Here is a 13,279-nt window from a genome sequence, read left to right as displayed (position 1 = left end):
GGAGAGAACTTGAGAGAGTGCAAGTATTAAACTTCAAAGAGCCATGAATTCCTTTTAATTAATTTCCTTTAGTTTGCTGGACAGACAACTGAGCTGCCACATTAATAGTGCAGACACTTTATAAACCACTTAATGCCACTTATCTGTGGTACCACTTACAGTACTATTGAAGACTTGAGGGAGGGATTATTTTTTGTCTTTCTCCGGCCTATTAGCAAATGCTACTTGATCTCTAACTGCACCCGCTCAATTAGTGATCACGTTGGCCTCAATGCTCCTTTCCACCACCTGCTGCAGAAAGAAATCAAACCAGTGGAAAAACTAAGGCAGCTACATTGTGTGCAGTAATGCTGTTTTACTCCCACCAAATCTCTCTATGCACTTTATTGCCTCTGTGACACATCTGTGGAAGCCATCAGTCTACTGAAAAATGGAGGCAGGGCCAGGGAGTGTCAGGCAGGAAAGGTCACTTTAAGGGCTATGTCCCCACCTAAGTGGCTCATGTGAAGTAATAAGGATTAGTTAATGCAAGGGTGGCCAACCTGAGCCTGAGGAGCCAGAATTTACCCATGTACATTGCGGAAGAGCCACAGTAATACATCAGCAGCCCCCCCCCATCAGCTCCCCTCCCAGTGCCTCCTGCCCACCAGAAGCCCCACCAATCAGCGCCTCCCCATCCCTCCCCACACCTCCTGATCAGCTGTTTTGGGGCCTGCAGGAGGCTGGGGTGGTGGTGGAGAGGAGCGAGGTCATGGCAGGCTCAGGGAAGGGGGCAGGAAGGGGTGGAGTGGGGGGCAGGGCCTGTGGCAGAGCCAGAGGTTAAGCAGTGAGCACCCTCCTGGCACATTGGAAAGTTGGCGCCTGTAGCTCCAGCCCTGGAACTGGTACCTATACAAGGAGCTGCATATCAACTTCTGAAGAGCTGCATGTGGCTTTGGAGCCACAGGTTGGCCACCCCTGAGTTAATGCTACTCAGGCCTGGTAGTGGCTCGCTAATCAACAGCAGCGATGCCATTGTGTGTGTGATATAGATTGAACCAAACCCAAAGTACAGTCCTGGATGCTTAGCGTTTGGGGCAAGGTTTCTTGGCCATTCCTATTTCTTCCCTGCTTGCACTGCAGAGCTCAGTGCACACAGCAGCCACACACACAGGGAAGTGCTGTGTTTGTTCTCCAGGTGTTTTTGCTTTGGATAGAAACATAAGGACCACAGCATAGAATAGCAGGTTGACTTTAGATTATGTGGATAGTGCAGGAGGTGGCATGACAGGACTGACTAGCATATGTACTAACATTGCTAGAGCATCAGCAGGGGTTTACCTAGCAATGAGCTGGGATATGAAGTATAGCTGCTTGTATCTGTATGTGTCAGACTCAAACTGAGCACAATTAAAAAGAAGAAAAGCGAGCCTATAAACTGGAGCAGTGCCCAAAACTCAGCCAGCTAACCTGGTCACACAAGCATAATTCAGATTACAGTAATGAGAGCACTAATTGCTGATGCCCCATGTTGCCGTGTGACATCTCCAGATGGGCCTTTAATTAACTTCAGTGATTTTCAGATATAGTGCAGTGAAATGATTAACAGGTCATGATAAACGCTGTCACTCATAATATGCAAAACCAAACATTTCCGCTCAGGACAAGTGATAAATCCACTTCTTTGGTGTTCAATCAAACATCAGCTATTACTGTTCATCCAATGCTAAATAAAATTACAGCAGACAAGACACTGTGTGAAAAAACTTTATAGGACTGGTAGCACTGCTTTAAAATCAATTTCTATTTCAAGTGATCATTCTTAGACTAGCAGTAGGAAGTAAAAATATGTATTTTACAAAGATGCACTGAGGTCAAAATTTTCATATCTTCCTTAAAGTTAGGCATCTGAATAAGTGGATTTTCCAAGAGGCTAAGTTCCCACTGTTACTAGTCTCAGCAGAAGTGAATGTGCTCTTGCATTAATTAGTGACACTGCAGGAAAAGATCCTGCAAAAACAGCAAGATTGAGAAACCAGATATCTTTATGCTTCTACTATTCTACTGGGTCAGCAGACCCCGCAATCGTGGGCTCCAACAGATACAACGATGGCTCCATAATGGTTGAGGAAACTGGAGCCTGAAATTACATTATATTTGTACCCCAGCCACCACTGCCTTTCATTGTCTATCAGTTTTCTTGATGGGCTGTTGGATTGCATTTATTTGTCCAGCAAGGCTGAGTATGATTGCACTGCAGAGATTTGTGCTGGACCTGAAAAGTTATAACTTTATGTGGATTATAAGCAAGGCCCTTCATTTTCATTTTGTTTAAAAAGTCTAGGGAATTTCAGTGAAAAATTAAATGGATGAAAATTGGTGCAAAAAATTAACCAGCATGTATGGGTAAATATTGGGGGAGAGGACCAAAAAAAAAAAAAAAAAAGCAACAAATAGAGAAAAAATAAGAGTTTAGTACTGTGGTTTATTTATTCAACTGTATTTAGCTGCCTAATACATAGCGCTACTAGATGGAACCCAAACACATTGGAGCTCTGAGATACTGTAACAAATAATTTAATGTGGTTTGCTGTTGGAACTTCAATTGAACATACAAGCACTGCATGCCCCCGATGAGTTTATGAAACATTATCTCTAAGCCCCCTTACAAATAAAACTTTTCTTTTTTAATATACCAACAGTAAACTGTTGACTTGATATAAGGCGCTTCAGTATAAATTCCACAAGTCCTAGGTAACATAGGCTCCAAACTTTGGGTGAAAAGCAGTAACAGCTAATAGCTTGCACAAAACCAGGGAAATTTTTGGTAAAAATCAGTAATAACTGAAAACAAAGGCCTTGATTATAAGTAACCAATATACTTTATTCTAATTCAAAATGGCTGAAGACAGAAGTGTTCTTTTTTTCTGGTTTCACAGTAATTTTGCTTGTCAGAAGATTCCATGTTCAGTGCCCATGCTGCTAGTAGCATCATAGAAATGGTCTCTGTGTAGCTCTACTTAATGAGGTGATGCAAGTGCTGTTTATAAAATTGGGTTGTGCCTTTTTTGCTTCCTTGTGATGTGTAAAGAAGGTTGAAAAGCTATTTTTAATTTTTCTGCCCCCCCTTTTTTTCCCCTTCAAACATTAGAACTGTCAGGAATGGTCCAGCATGGTGTTGCTGGAGGTTTTCTTGAGGGGCATGTATTACAAGCTCTCTCCGTGGAAGATGTAATGTTGAATCTTTAACAAAGGCTTCCTTTCTCCAAATGTTAGGCATTGGAGTTAAAAGTAAAGCAGACTGGCAACAACTTCCTTTGCCTCAGTTGCTCTGCTTTCAGTGCAAACTTGTGATGGCAATTTCACAACCTTTTCACTTACTATAAAGTCTTTCACAATATTCCAATTTTTTTTATTTCCAGCTTTCTTTATCCCAGGCTCTCTCTCAAAGCCATAAGCACTCAGTCCAAGAGACACATCAGCTTTGTTTACCGACCTGGTTGTTTTGCAGCACTTAGGAAAAAGTTTGCTCATATAAAGCTATACATTATGCAACAGAAAATCTTTCATAGTTCAGTCCACACATGCCTTCCAATCCGTTATATAGCACACTGACCAGTAGCCACAAGTTTGTTTCAAGAGCAAGGGACTCATAAGAGAATCTTAGATCAGTCAGAGAAAGCTGGGACTTGGAGGGGGGCGGGGGGAAGTATTCACCCTTGTTCTGCAGCCACTTTGCTATCTACAGTGGCTCAATGGCCCCAGGGAATATTCCTGGCACAAGGGGTCTCTGGCTTTGCATCCCCCTGTTCCCACTGGAGTCCCTGGCTCAGAACATGTTCATGACCATTTCTACTCTAGGAGTTTGTTACAGCAGCCCTAGCCAGCATCTGAGTCCAAACCAGCCCCAGCAAACCCAGGATCTGGGAAGCACAAACCACTTCCCATTGTCTGGCTCTGCACCAGCACTGGGATGAATCTAGCCCCAAGAGAGCAAGAATGTAGAAAAAAGCAGAGCAGGAACTATTTTATTGTTTCATTTTTCTCTCTCTATCTGATTCCTCATGCTGAAGAAGGCATAGTCTTGGGAAAGGATAGAAAAAAAGTTGTGTGTGAATTAACTTCATTTTGTTTCTCCAGTGAGCAATCACTCTTTAGCTACCATAGTTAGGCTCCAACATGTCTTCTCAAAGTGACTGCAAAAGGAAAAGGGCCTTTTTTTTTTTTTAAAACATTTATTTATTGCGTATACAGGCCTAAAAGGTTTTCCTTCCAACTTTTTCACATTTCACCTATCTATGCTGGAAGAAATGACTTCAAAACTAGTGCAACATTGCCCTCACAAGAGCAAAGACTGAAAGCTAAACAATGTAGAGGGGAAGGGATTCATAGTCACTATTTAGCAAAAATGCCTTTTATCTAAAATGTTACAGACCCACCACCTTCAGCCCTTCAGTTGAAGTGTTAGAGCTCCCAATGGTCCAACAAAATCAAGGAAGACCAGACTTAACACTCCTGATTATTCTAAGTTTTCTTTAAACTGTAGGAAAAAAAGCCACCATAAAAAAAGATTTCAGGCTCTTTACCCATAAAGTAGCAAGAAACGACAAGACCAATTAAAAAAAAAATCCACTGGAATCACCTTAAAGAAAGCTACATTCTTTGCAGCATCCCTGAAGGACAGTCTTCCAAAACACAATGAGTTGCAGAACTCTGAAAATACATTTTTGGGGCCTCAAAAGGACACTTATCCCTCTAACTACATTAGTATATTGAACAGAATGTTCAAGCACTGTTTGTTTCCTAGATAGTTTACTTTGCTTATAAACACATTAAATGTTCACCTTTCAACAGATAAAGGTGAGCCCATTCATGACAATCAGAGCCCCTGGATCTTAAAGAACTGCCAATTCTAGTAGAAATGCAAGAGTGGCTCTGGCAACACCACTATAAACTTGATGTTCTTTGTCACCACATGACCCACTAAATAAAGTATTTAAGAATTGTAGTTGTTCTTTTAAATTGTGCGTTACTTTAACCAGAATACACTCCTTCCAGATTATTCAGTCCTAGGTGTTTCAAAGATTTTCTCTTGCATACCATATAGCTTCATACTAACAAACCTTTTCCTTTTATACTCCATAAGTGGAAAAATTTTCACCAGCAATAAGTATAAATCCCAGGCTCTCTCTCAAAGCCATAAGCACTCAGTCCAAGAGACATCAGCTTTGTTTACCGACCTTGTTGTTTTGCAGCACTTAGGAAAAAGTTTGCTCATATGAAGCTATACACTATGCAACAGAAAATCTTTCATAGTTCAGTCCACACATGCCTTCCAATCCTTGTTATACAGCACACTGACCAGTAAGATTTAAATTACTCAAGTGCTTTAGGAATCAGATAAGAAGTCCAGCACACACATGATTTAACTAAAGAGTATTCATTTTATTTTCCACTATGTCTTTTGTCTCAGTGACATAACTAATAGTTGGATATCCCGCAGAAGGGCACATACAGTGAATCTAGCAAAGCATATGAACAGCCCTAGGGGGTTGAACAAAAGTAGGATTGTTAGCCAACCAGAGAAAAACAAAGTTAAATCCCTGCCAAAGATGTTACATTTTCTTCTTCATTTACACTAAAAAAAAAAGGGTTTCAAACTGAACAAAATCCTTGCGTCGCTAACAATACATTCAGTCCTGACTAGAGTTTAACAAGATGACAACAGGATGACTATAATACAAAACTTCTACTACTGTACACACCTGTTGTCCAAGCCCTCCCCAAACCCCATAACGAGGCTGCCCCATTATTTGCTTGCTTGCTGAGCCTGCCTGCGGAGGAGGACGTAGATCTTCTCCTTTATCCAGTCTTTATTGTAGGGTTGGTATGTCTGAGTGTCAGCACGGTAACTAGGGAAAGAAAAAAACCAAACGGTTAATGTAACATTGCTTTGTCCTTCAGTTTTATATTTCAGAAGAGGCTTAACAACTGTTTGTAAAGCTCACCAAGTGTGTCAGATAGCAAAGTAATTATCCATGTTTTACAGACAGATAGCTGAAGCCTGATCGTGCTTCCATTTGACTGAGTGGAAATTTTACCTAAAGTGACCTTGATCAAGTTACACAGTAAATCAGTGGAAGAGCATGGAACAGAACCCAGATGTTTCAAGCACCAGTAACTACTAGGTCACATTCTCTCTCTCTCTTTTTTTTACATTAAAATTTAGGAAAATGATTTTCCTCCATCTACAGAAAGTGGAAAGTGAACAGAGAAAGCCTTTTAAAAAAAGTGTTTTAAAGCGCCTCAGAATTTGAAAATTTTATGCAAGTCATGAAACTTTTAAAAATTGAAATGCTGGTCCTCCTTGAATTTAAGAAACAGCAAGGTATTAATTTTCAAATATTTAAATAAGTGAGAAATTATTTTCTACTTGTGCTTAGAATCTTTAAAGAAGTTTTTTTTTTAAAAACAAAGATCTTCCAGTCACATGAGGCTTTATAGTGCTCTTAAGTGTTTTCTTCATTCTCCCTAACAAAAGATGAAAGCCAAAAGAATAAGGAAGCAGCTCCAGCCAGCAACCCATTCACATAGCAACTGGTAGTGAGAGTCTAGATCCCAGAACAAGCACACTCCCCCCAAAAAGAATACTACGAACTAAGCTCTCACACATTCATTCTCTCTTTACAAGTCAGGGATTACAAATTTATTTGAGCTCATTTACTGTATAAACTAACTCAGGACATTGTAGTTCATCACCAAGATCCTGACAGACCCAGGAAACATAATTATATTAAAACACTGCCTCCACTTCTGCCAGTCTTACGTATTTATAGCAAAAGCAACTCAAGAAGCTGATACATCAAGTTAGCTATCTGTGTAGATGTAGTACTAAGATTTGTCCCCTCATGCCCAGTTTTAATCCTTAAATCTGGCATGTGCCTTTTGAAATATACAGTGCCTGACCTGGATACTCCAAGAAATTGTGGTGTAACGGGATTAACAGAACATCTTTGAACATAATCCTTTCTACCCATATGACAAGGACAAGAAAGAGATCGTTAGCATTAAGCCTTGGATGGGCCAAAAATTAAGATCTGCCATTTGATTCAGTCCAAGATACTTTTTTATTAATTCTCAGAGAGCACTAAATGTATCTTTAAGAATCAGTAACTAAAGCTGCATTGAAAGATCGGCTATCAAGCCGCATGGAGATTTGTGCAGCCACAAACTGTGCATAGTACATTACATGCTAAGTATGCCATCTGGTGGGAAACTATAAGCTAAAACAGAATTTGGCTCAAACACACTTTGGCTTTATTAGGTTTGACTAGGCTCCTGATTAAAAAATGTAATATTGTATTAGAAAACAGAGGCTCCTTTTTAAAAACAAGGATCCTATCATTAATCTGTCAGAGGGGAAAACAAAACATAGCATGATTGATCAACCCTGCACCACCCCAATATTGCTGTAGCTGGGGATCAAGCACGGCAGGGGGATAACTCAAGGACAAGATAAAACTTCAGAAACTAGCATTAAGTGATCTTTTCATCCTTCTCATCAATGACTTTGGCTAATGAATCTGAAGGGGTAAGGAATCCCCTGCAGGCTCTCTTCTGACTTCTCAAAATAATACGTCGCAAAAACAAGTAATTGTATGAGAGAAGTAGTCACTTATTAAAAATAGCTTCACTGCTGCTGGATCGAGTTTTCTAGAAGACTTACAGACCTGCACACATACCATACTCCGTAACTTCCTACAGCGGTTATCAAGTACTTTGACAACCCTGTTACAGTTAACTTCTACTGATTATGAAGAGCAGTTGTGCCCACGCCAGTTGAATAAGCAGAAAAAGATAGTATAACTGAATGTTAGGCTTCTTGTCTGATTTCTACAAAATTTAGGGATGCAAGTCAAAAATTAGCTGAATATTTATGGTATGAAGACCAGTTGTGAATTGCTAGAAGTGCTGAGATTTAAATTGTATTTTCCAGAGCAGAACAGTAGGGGAAATGGGTCTAGTCACCTATCCAGGTGTAGGAAAGCATGCAGAATTTACAATGCCATCTTGAGTTGCCCTCATCTTTTATATACAGATGAGAACCCTGGAGACTACAGGTGAGATTTTCTAGGTGACTTAAGAGCACAACTGTTACTGAGAGTCTGACACTTGTGTTCCTAAATCCCTTAGGTGATTTTTTTTTTTTAAATCCTACCCTGCATTTCTAACATGCAATGCTCTGTCTTCATCCACATGAACTGACTACTGCGTACTCCACTTTAGGAAAGTTAGGTGCAGCCTGTAGGCTCCCTAGCATGTTGCCAATATGGTTCTTAGTGGAGTAAGATATAACAACACTGTGGCCTCTTCAGAATCAAACCATGCTAAACAAGCTTTAGTAGCATTTGGCACTCCAGTACAAAGCTTTCTTATGAAGTTTTTGTTAAATTAGGTAATAAAGGTAATAATTGGAGATATACCAATCTCCTAGAACTGGAAGGGACCTCGAAAGGTCATCGAGTCCAGCCCCCTGCCTTCACTAGCAGGACCAATTTTTGCCCCAGATCCTTAAGTGGCCTCCTCAAGGATTGAACTCACAACCCTGGGTTTAGCAGGCCAATGCTCAAACCACTGAGCTATCCCTCCCCCCTAATTAGGGATCAAGCACTAGCTCTGGACAGTTTATAATGCAATTTGCAATCCTACTGAATTGTGTTTGGGTACAAATACCTAAAATGTTATAAACATTATTGTGGATAAGATCTGAAATGGAACTGTCAACTTCAAAGCTATGTGTACTTACTCTCAGACAAATGTTATGTCCCAATGCAACTCTTGCTACGGGTGATATGGAATGCCAGTCTGTTTTATGGAATACCGCTGCCTCACCAACACAGCTCATTACACCACACAGAATATAAAGGGCATTTTAAACGAAAATAACACATTTCTCATCAGCAACTGATAGGTACAGGTGAGAATGGACAATACTACAATAATGTAAAGCATTACATCACTGATTTTGTACATAAGCGTATAAGTAATTCCTTGTAACTTTTAAAACACCTGTTTTCCCAAAATGGGAGGGAAGCCATCCCTTCATCTGCAAAATAGGATGGGTGTTTGAAGTACTACCTTCCATACAACAGAATAGTACTTACACAAGACAGCTGAGGTCTGCCAGGTCATCAATAAAATCAAACAACTGGCTGATGTCATATGTAATGGATGGGCTGTTGGGATTCATTCTCTTCAGATGTTCTTCATACATTTTACAAACTCCTGCAGAGAGATAAGAACTTTCAGTACCATCAATAATGGCATTAAAAGGCTATTGGTTTCAGTTTGCCATAAGTTCCTTCTGGTATTAAAGTTAGTTTTTAGAAGCACATTTAGAATGGGAACATGCAGATGCTGTAGAATTGTTTTAATAGACAATACCACTCAGCTTTAATATTTTATTTCAATTTTACAATGTTGATCAGTTCTCATAATTGTTTGTATAGAACCCAGAACACACTGATGTGGGAAATGGGTCACTATTATTTACACCTTTTTAAGGTATCACTGTCAAATAGTTCAAGACCATGACTTATGAAGTAGTGAGAACAGTCTTCTGGATTTTAAATCTACACTTGGTTCAAGGCATAATTTAACAAAAATGTACAATATACTTGTTTTTTTACTGAGTATACAGGGCAAAAGTTTAGAATTATCTCATTGCTGATTTAGAACCAGCAGTTAAGTTGACAAATCCTAGCAACAGAGCTGTACACATCAAGCAAGGAAGTATATATTCTCAAATGGAGCAATGGACTTTCATGCATAACAACAGGCATCTTAGAAGAAAAAGTATTTTAGAATTTTTTTTGGTGAGTAAAGAATTGTCTAGCTGAGGAAAACTTTAATGCAGTTGGTACAACAAGATATTCTTGATGTTAGAGAGTATAAGAACTAATGTGATATACCACATTTTTTTCATGTTAACCCCCAGTCAGATCTTCTTTGCATTGTGCGAACGTGTAATGCTAAATTAAACACCCAAATTGCTTCATGTGTCATTATGCAGTCTGAACTGTGAGATTCTGTGTGTCTCACAGCCTGGTCCTGAAGTGCTGAACACTCATTCTATTGACTTGAATGAGAGATGAGTGTGCTTAGCACCTCTCATGATGAGGCCACCGGTGAATCCATATAAAATCAGGCCAATTTACAAATGAAAACATTGTCTTCCACCTAGCCTGCAAACTAGTGTGTGTCTGAAAGTCAAACTGGTTTCTTTCTGGCTCACACATTCCTAGTAGCAGAGTTTGCAATTAGTATTTATCCAGCTGATTATGTGCAGAACAATGGGATCTAGGTTACCGCTCATAGTAGTATTTACTTTGTAGGGATAACAAATTAGTAGTTAGAAAATTGGGGTCTGATCCTGCAAAGGCAGACCACTTGCACAGTGCACCTCATATTGCAGTTTCAGGGCCTTAGTCAGTAAAGTCAGAATAGGACTCTGAATAAACACAGGAAGAAGATTTGTGAAGTAACGAGGAGTCTTTTTGAAATAACTCTTTTGCCCCTATGTGCACTTGAGTCTTGCAGCAAACTGTTACATCAACAGGGTGCTTTTTGGTAAGTTATTTTTATACCGTTTCAATTTAAGGAAATGTGTTCAGAATGGTTTCTCTCAGCAGGTGAAAGTTTGGAAAAAATAATCAAACTAAACTGGCCTTAACAAGAAGAGATCATCTAAAGTATCTTCATCCCAGAGGCAACAATACTTACCTTCCATGCACTCATTCACCGATTCATAGTCAGCATATGTTCTCCCTTCTGGCCTCTTGGTAGGCTGAACAAGCAAAATTGTGTGAGACTGCACAAAAACAAGACAGTGACTCAGACTTAGAAATACACATTTAAACCCATGAAGACTAAACTGAAGGTTAGAAGACTAACCCATGAGACACAAATTCAGCTGTATTTCTAGTAATCAGATCTTATATACTTGTAACATATAAATCTTACTGTATAAAGGAGAATCAGAGTAATAGTCTTAAAATGGCTTTGCATTTCTTTCTAAAAAATTCCATGAGGCCTGCAGTACAGAAAACAAATGTCCCATTATACCATGAATTAGAAACTGAAAAGAGAGCTGCCCCAGCAATTTTTTCTTCCAATCACAATTACATTAATCCTGAGACTTGTCAATGCACACACGTGTTTCTCTTGAATAACAATCTTGTATTATTTCACACTCAAAAACACTGACTGCATTCAAGAAATAGCATGCAAGGCCCAGGCTCTTCCCTTGTAAATACAACACTAGCATAACAAAAGAAATGAAAATTAAAAAAAAACAACACTACTATATTGGAGATTATACTGATTTGCTTATTCCATTGTAAATGCTGGCAGTTACTGGTTTTGTTTTAATACCTGACTTTCTAGCTCCTTGCACCTTTCTCCAAAGCACCTGATACTGTCCACTCTCAGACACGGTATTGGACAAGATGGAACTTTCATTTGATCTGTTGTAGCAAGTCCAACTATGTTTTTGTCAGGTCTTTTAGAAATGGCTTTAATTACCACCTATGGACATTTAACGAAGTGCAGAAAGCCAAAGTACTACGGCTCAGACCTCAGCATCTACTCAGTACCCATGCAGAAAGACTTCTACCAACTGTATATTAGCTCTCAGCAACATGACTAAGATGCTGCACCCATAGTAAACAGTGGACATCGGGGAAGCTGGGGATGGAAAGAGGGCAGGGCCAGGGCACTGATATAAGTACGATCGAGTGAACGCAGGCGGTATGTAGCAGATATTTTTAGGGTTTTAAGTTACTCCTACTGCCAACCAGAAGTAGTGGTTTGCTTGAATTGGCTCAAGAACTTCACTTAAAAGAATGTCATAGTAGCATTAGCCCTTACAGAAGTGCTTGAAATATTTCCTCTTCAGAGGCAGCTGTTAGCCAGCTATCAAAGCATTGATCAGTAGACTTCCTTCAGTGTAGTTCACTTTCACATGAAAGTAACAAAGCACTAGGATTATCAGCTCTTTCTGCATTTCACTCAGTTTAACCAGTGAAGCAGTACATATAACAATTTCACTTTCCGTTCCTAACATATAAAGAGGGCTCTGGATTCTAAGTGCTACAAGGAAACATTTCAATTAAAAAAAAAACCCACCACCTGTTTAATGGCATTATGTTCGACAAATTCAAGGAAGCAGCTCTTTGAATAAGAGTTTATAATGATTAAAAAGTGACCGGCAGAGGATTTCCTAAAAGTTGGGCTTGACTCCCCGCCCCACGCGTGTGATGTATACAGGCCTTTCACTCCCTTTGGGGATTTCATTTACACGAGTTCTCCTGCTTTTCCAGCCCAAACAGACCTAGAATTTCTGGTGTATAAACGAGCTGAAAACGCATCGCGAAGAACCCGCCTAGGCCCCACGTGCGCAGCAGAGAGAACCAGACAAAGCCACAAGCCCGGTCACCCCTCAGGCTAAAGCCCCTGCCCCAGCGGCCAGGGCAGACACGCGCCGTGGGTAAGGAATCTTCCCGCGTGGACAAGCACGGGCCTGCGCGAGGAGCAGCCGAGGGCTGGAGATGCCCGTTGGGGAATCAGGGCCCCTCCTCCACCGCGGATGGGAAAAAACCGCCGCGCGCGGGTCCCCGTGATCCTGCCCCGCGCGAGCCAGACTCGCTCCCGCCCCTCTCCCCGCGGAGCTCGTGCGGTAGGGAAGGGGCGGGGTCTGTATCCCGCTCGGTCCCCAGCCCCGGAGTGGGGGGCGGGAGGAGACACGCGGCTGGGGATTCCGCCAGGCCGCAGCGCTACGTCGCCCTCAGCAGACCCATTCCCGCCGCCACTATGGCGCGGCCCGACCGACCCGGTTCCTCCCCGCACCCCGGGATCGCCCCCTCCTCACCATGGCGACTCGTTCTCCACAGCCCCGCTGACTGTGACGGTCCCGAACGAACAGTTCCCAACGGTCACCCGCAATCCCCCGCGCTAACCGGAAATACTCCACCAACCGCCAACCAGCCCCTAGCTCCCTACCATAGACATCACGAAACCAGACCAGAGCGTCGCTAGTGCTATAGAGAAACTCTCGCGAGAATACCACATGGCAAAGCGTTCGCCGGCGTTGCGTATACTGGGAGGGGCAAAATGGCGTCGTTCTTTGAGACTTTAGCAGTCATCTTTGATAAGGGCACCGTGTCCTATCAGAGACTTTGCGCCTCTCGCCCCATCCAAGGTGGTCCCTTCCTGATTATTTGTCCGCCATCTTGGAATCGGG

At 41.3% G+C, this 13,279-nt stretch overlaps 1 protein-coding gene across 4 annotated transcripts; it reads right to left on the bottom strand.

The window, feature by feature from the left end:
- Window positions 1–5,403: 5,403 nt before the first annotated feature.
- On the bottom strand, window positions 5,404–13,154 carry ERH (ERH mRNA splicing and mitosis factor). Of its 4 annotated transcripts, none has more exons than XM_045013845.1 (5): window positions 12,869–12,885; window positions 11,413–11,504; window positions 10,762–10,849; window positions 9,144–9,264; window positions 5,404–5,891 (listed from the first exon to the last, which is right to left on the bottom strand). In XM_045013845.1, the coding sequence occupies exons 2-5, from the start codon at window positions 11,497–11,499 to the stop codon at window positions 5,789–5,791; spliced, it is 399 nt and encodes a 132-aa protein (XP_044869780.1). In that variant the 5' UTR covers window positions 11,500–11,504; window positions 12,869–12,885; the 3' UTR covers window positions 5,404–5,788. The 4 variants fall into 4 exon arrangements, with proteins under 4 accessions (XP_044869780.1, XP_044869779.1, XP_044869781.1 ...); XM_045013844.1 differs by having other exon boundaries at window positions 11,413–11,565; window positions 12,869–12,876; XM_045013846.1 differs by lacking the exons at window positions 11,413–11,504; window positions 12,869–12,885 and adding an exon at window positions 13,039–13,154.
- Between the last annotated feature and the right edge of the window lie 125 nt (window positions 13,155–13,279).

This window comes from Mauremys mutica, chromosome 4 (assembly GCF_020497125.1).
Source record: "Mauremys mutica isolate MM-2020 ecotype Southern chromosome 4, ASM2049712v1, whole genome shotgun sequence".
NCBI classification, from domain to species: domain Eukaryota; kingdom Metazoa; phylum Chordata; order Testudines; family Geoemydidae; genus Mauremys; species Mauremys mutica.
This window is presented reverse-complemented; position numbering and strand designations above follow the sequence as displayed.

Excerpts from the sequence above, each read along its gene's own strand:
- ERH (XM_045013845.1), bottom strand. The coding sequence starts at position 11,499 with ATGAAAGTTCCATCTTGTCCAATACCGTGTCTGAGAGTGGACAGTATC. Across the intron at positions 10,850-11,412 it reads GCAAGGAGCTAGAAAGTCAG|TCTCACACAATTTTGCTTGT; the intron begins GTATTAAAACAA and ends GTTTTTGTGCAG. Across the intron at positions 5,892-9,143 it reads GCAGACCTCAGCTGTCTTGT|TTACCGTGCTGACACTCAGA; the intron begins GTAAGTACTATT and ends TTCTTTCCCTAG.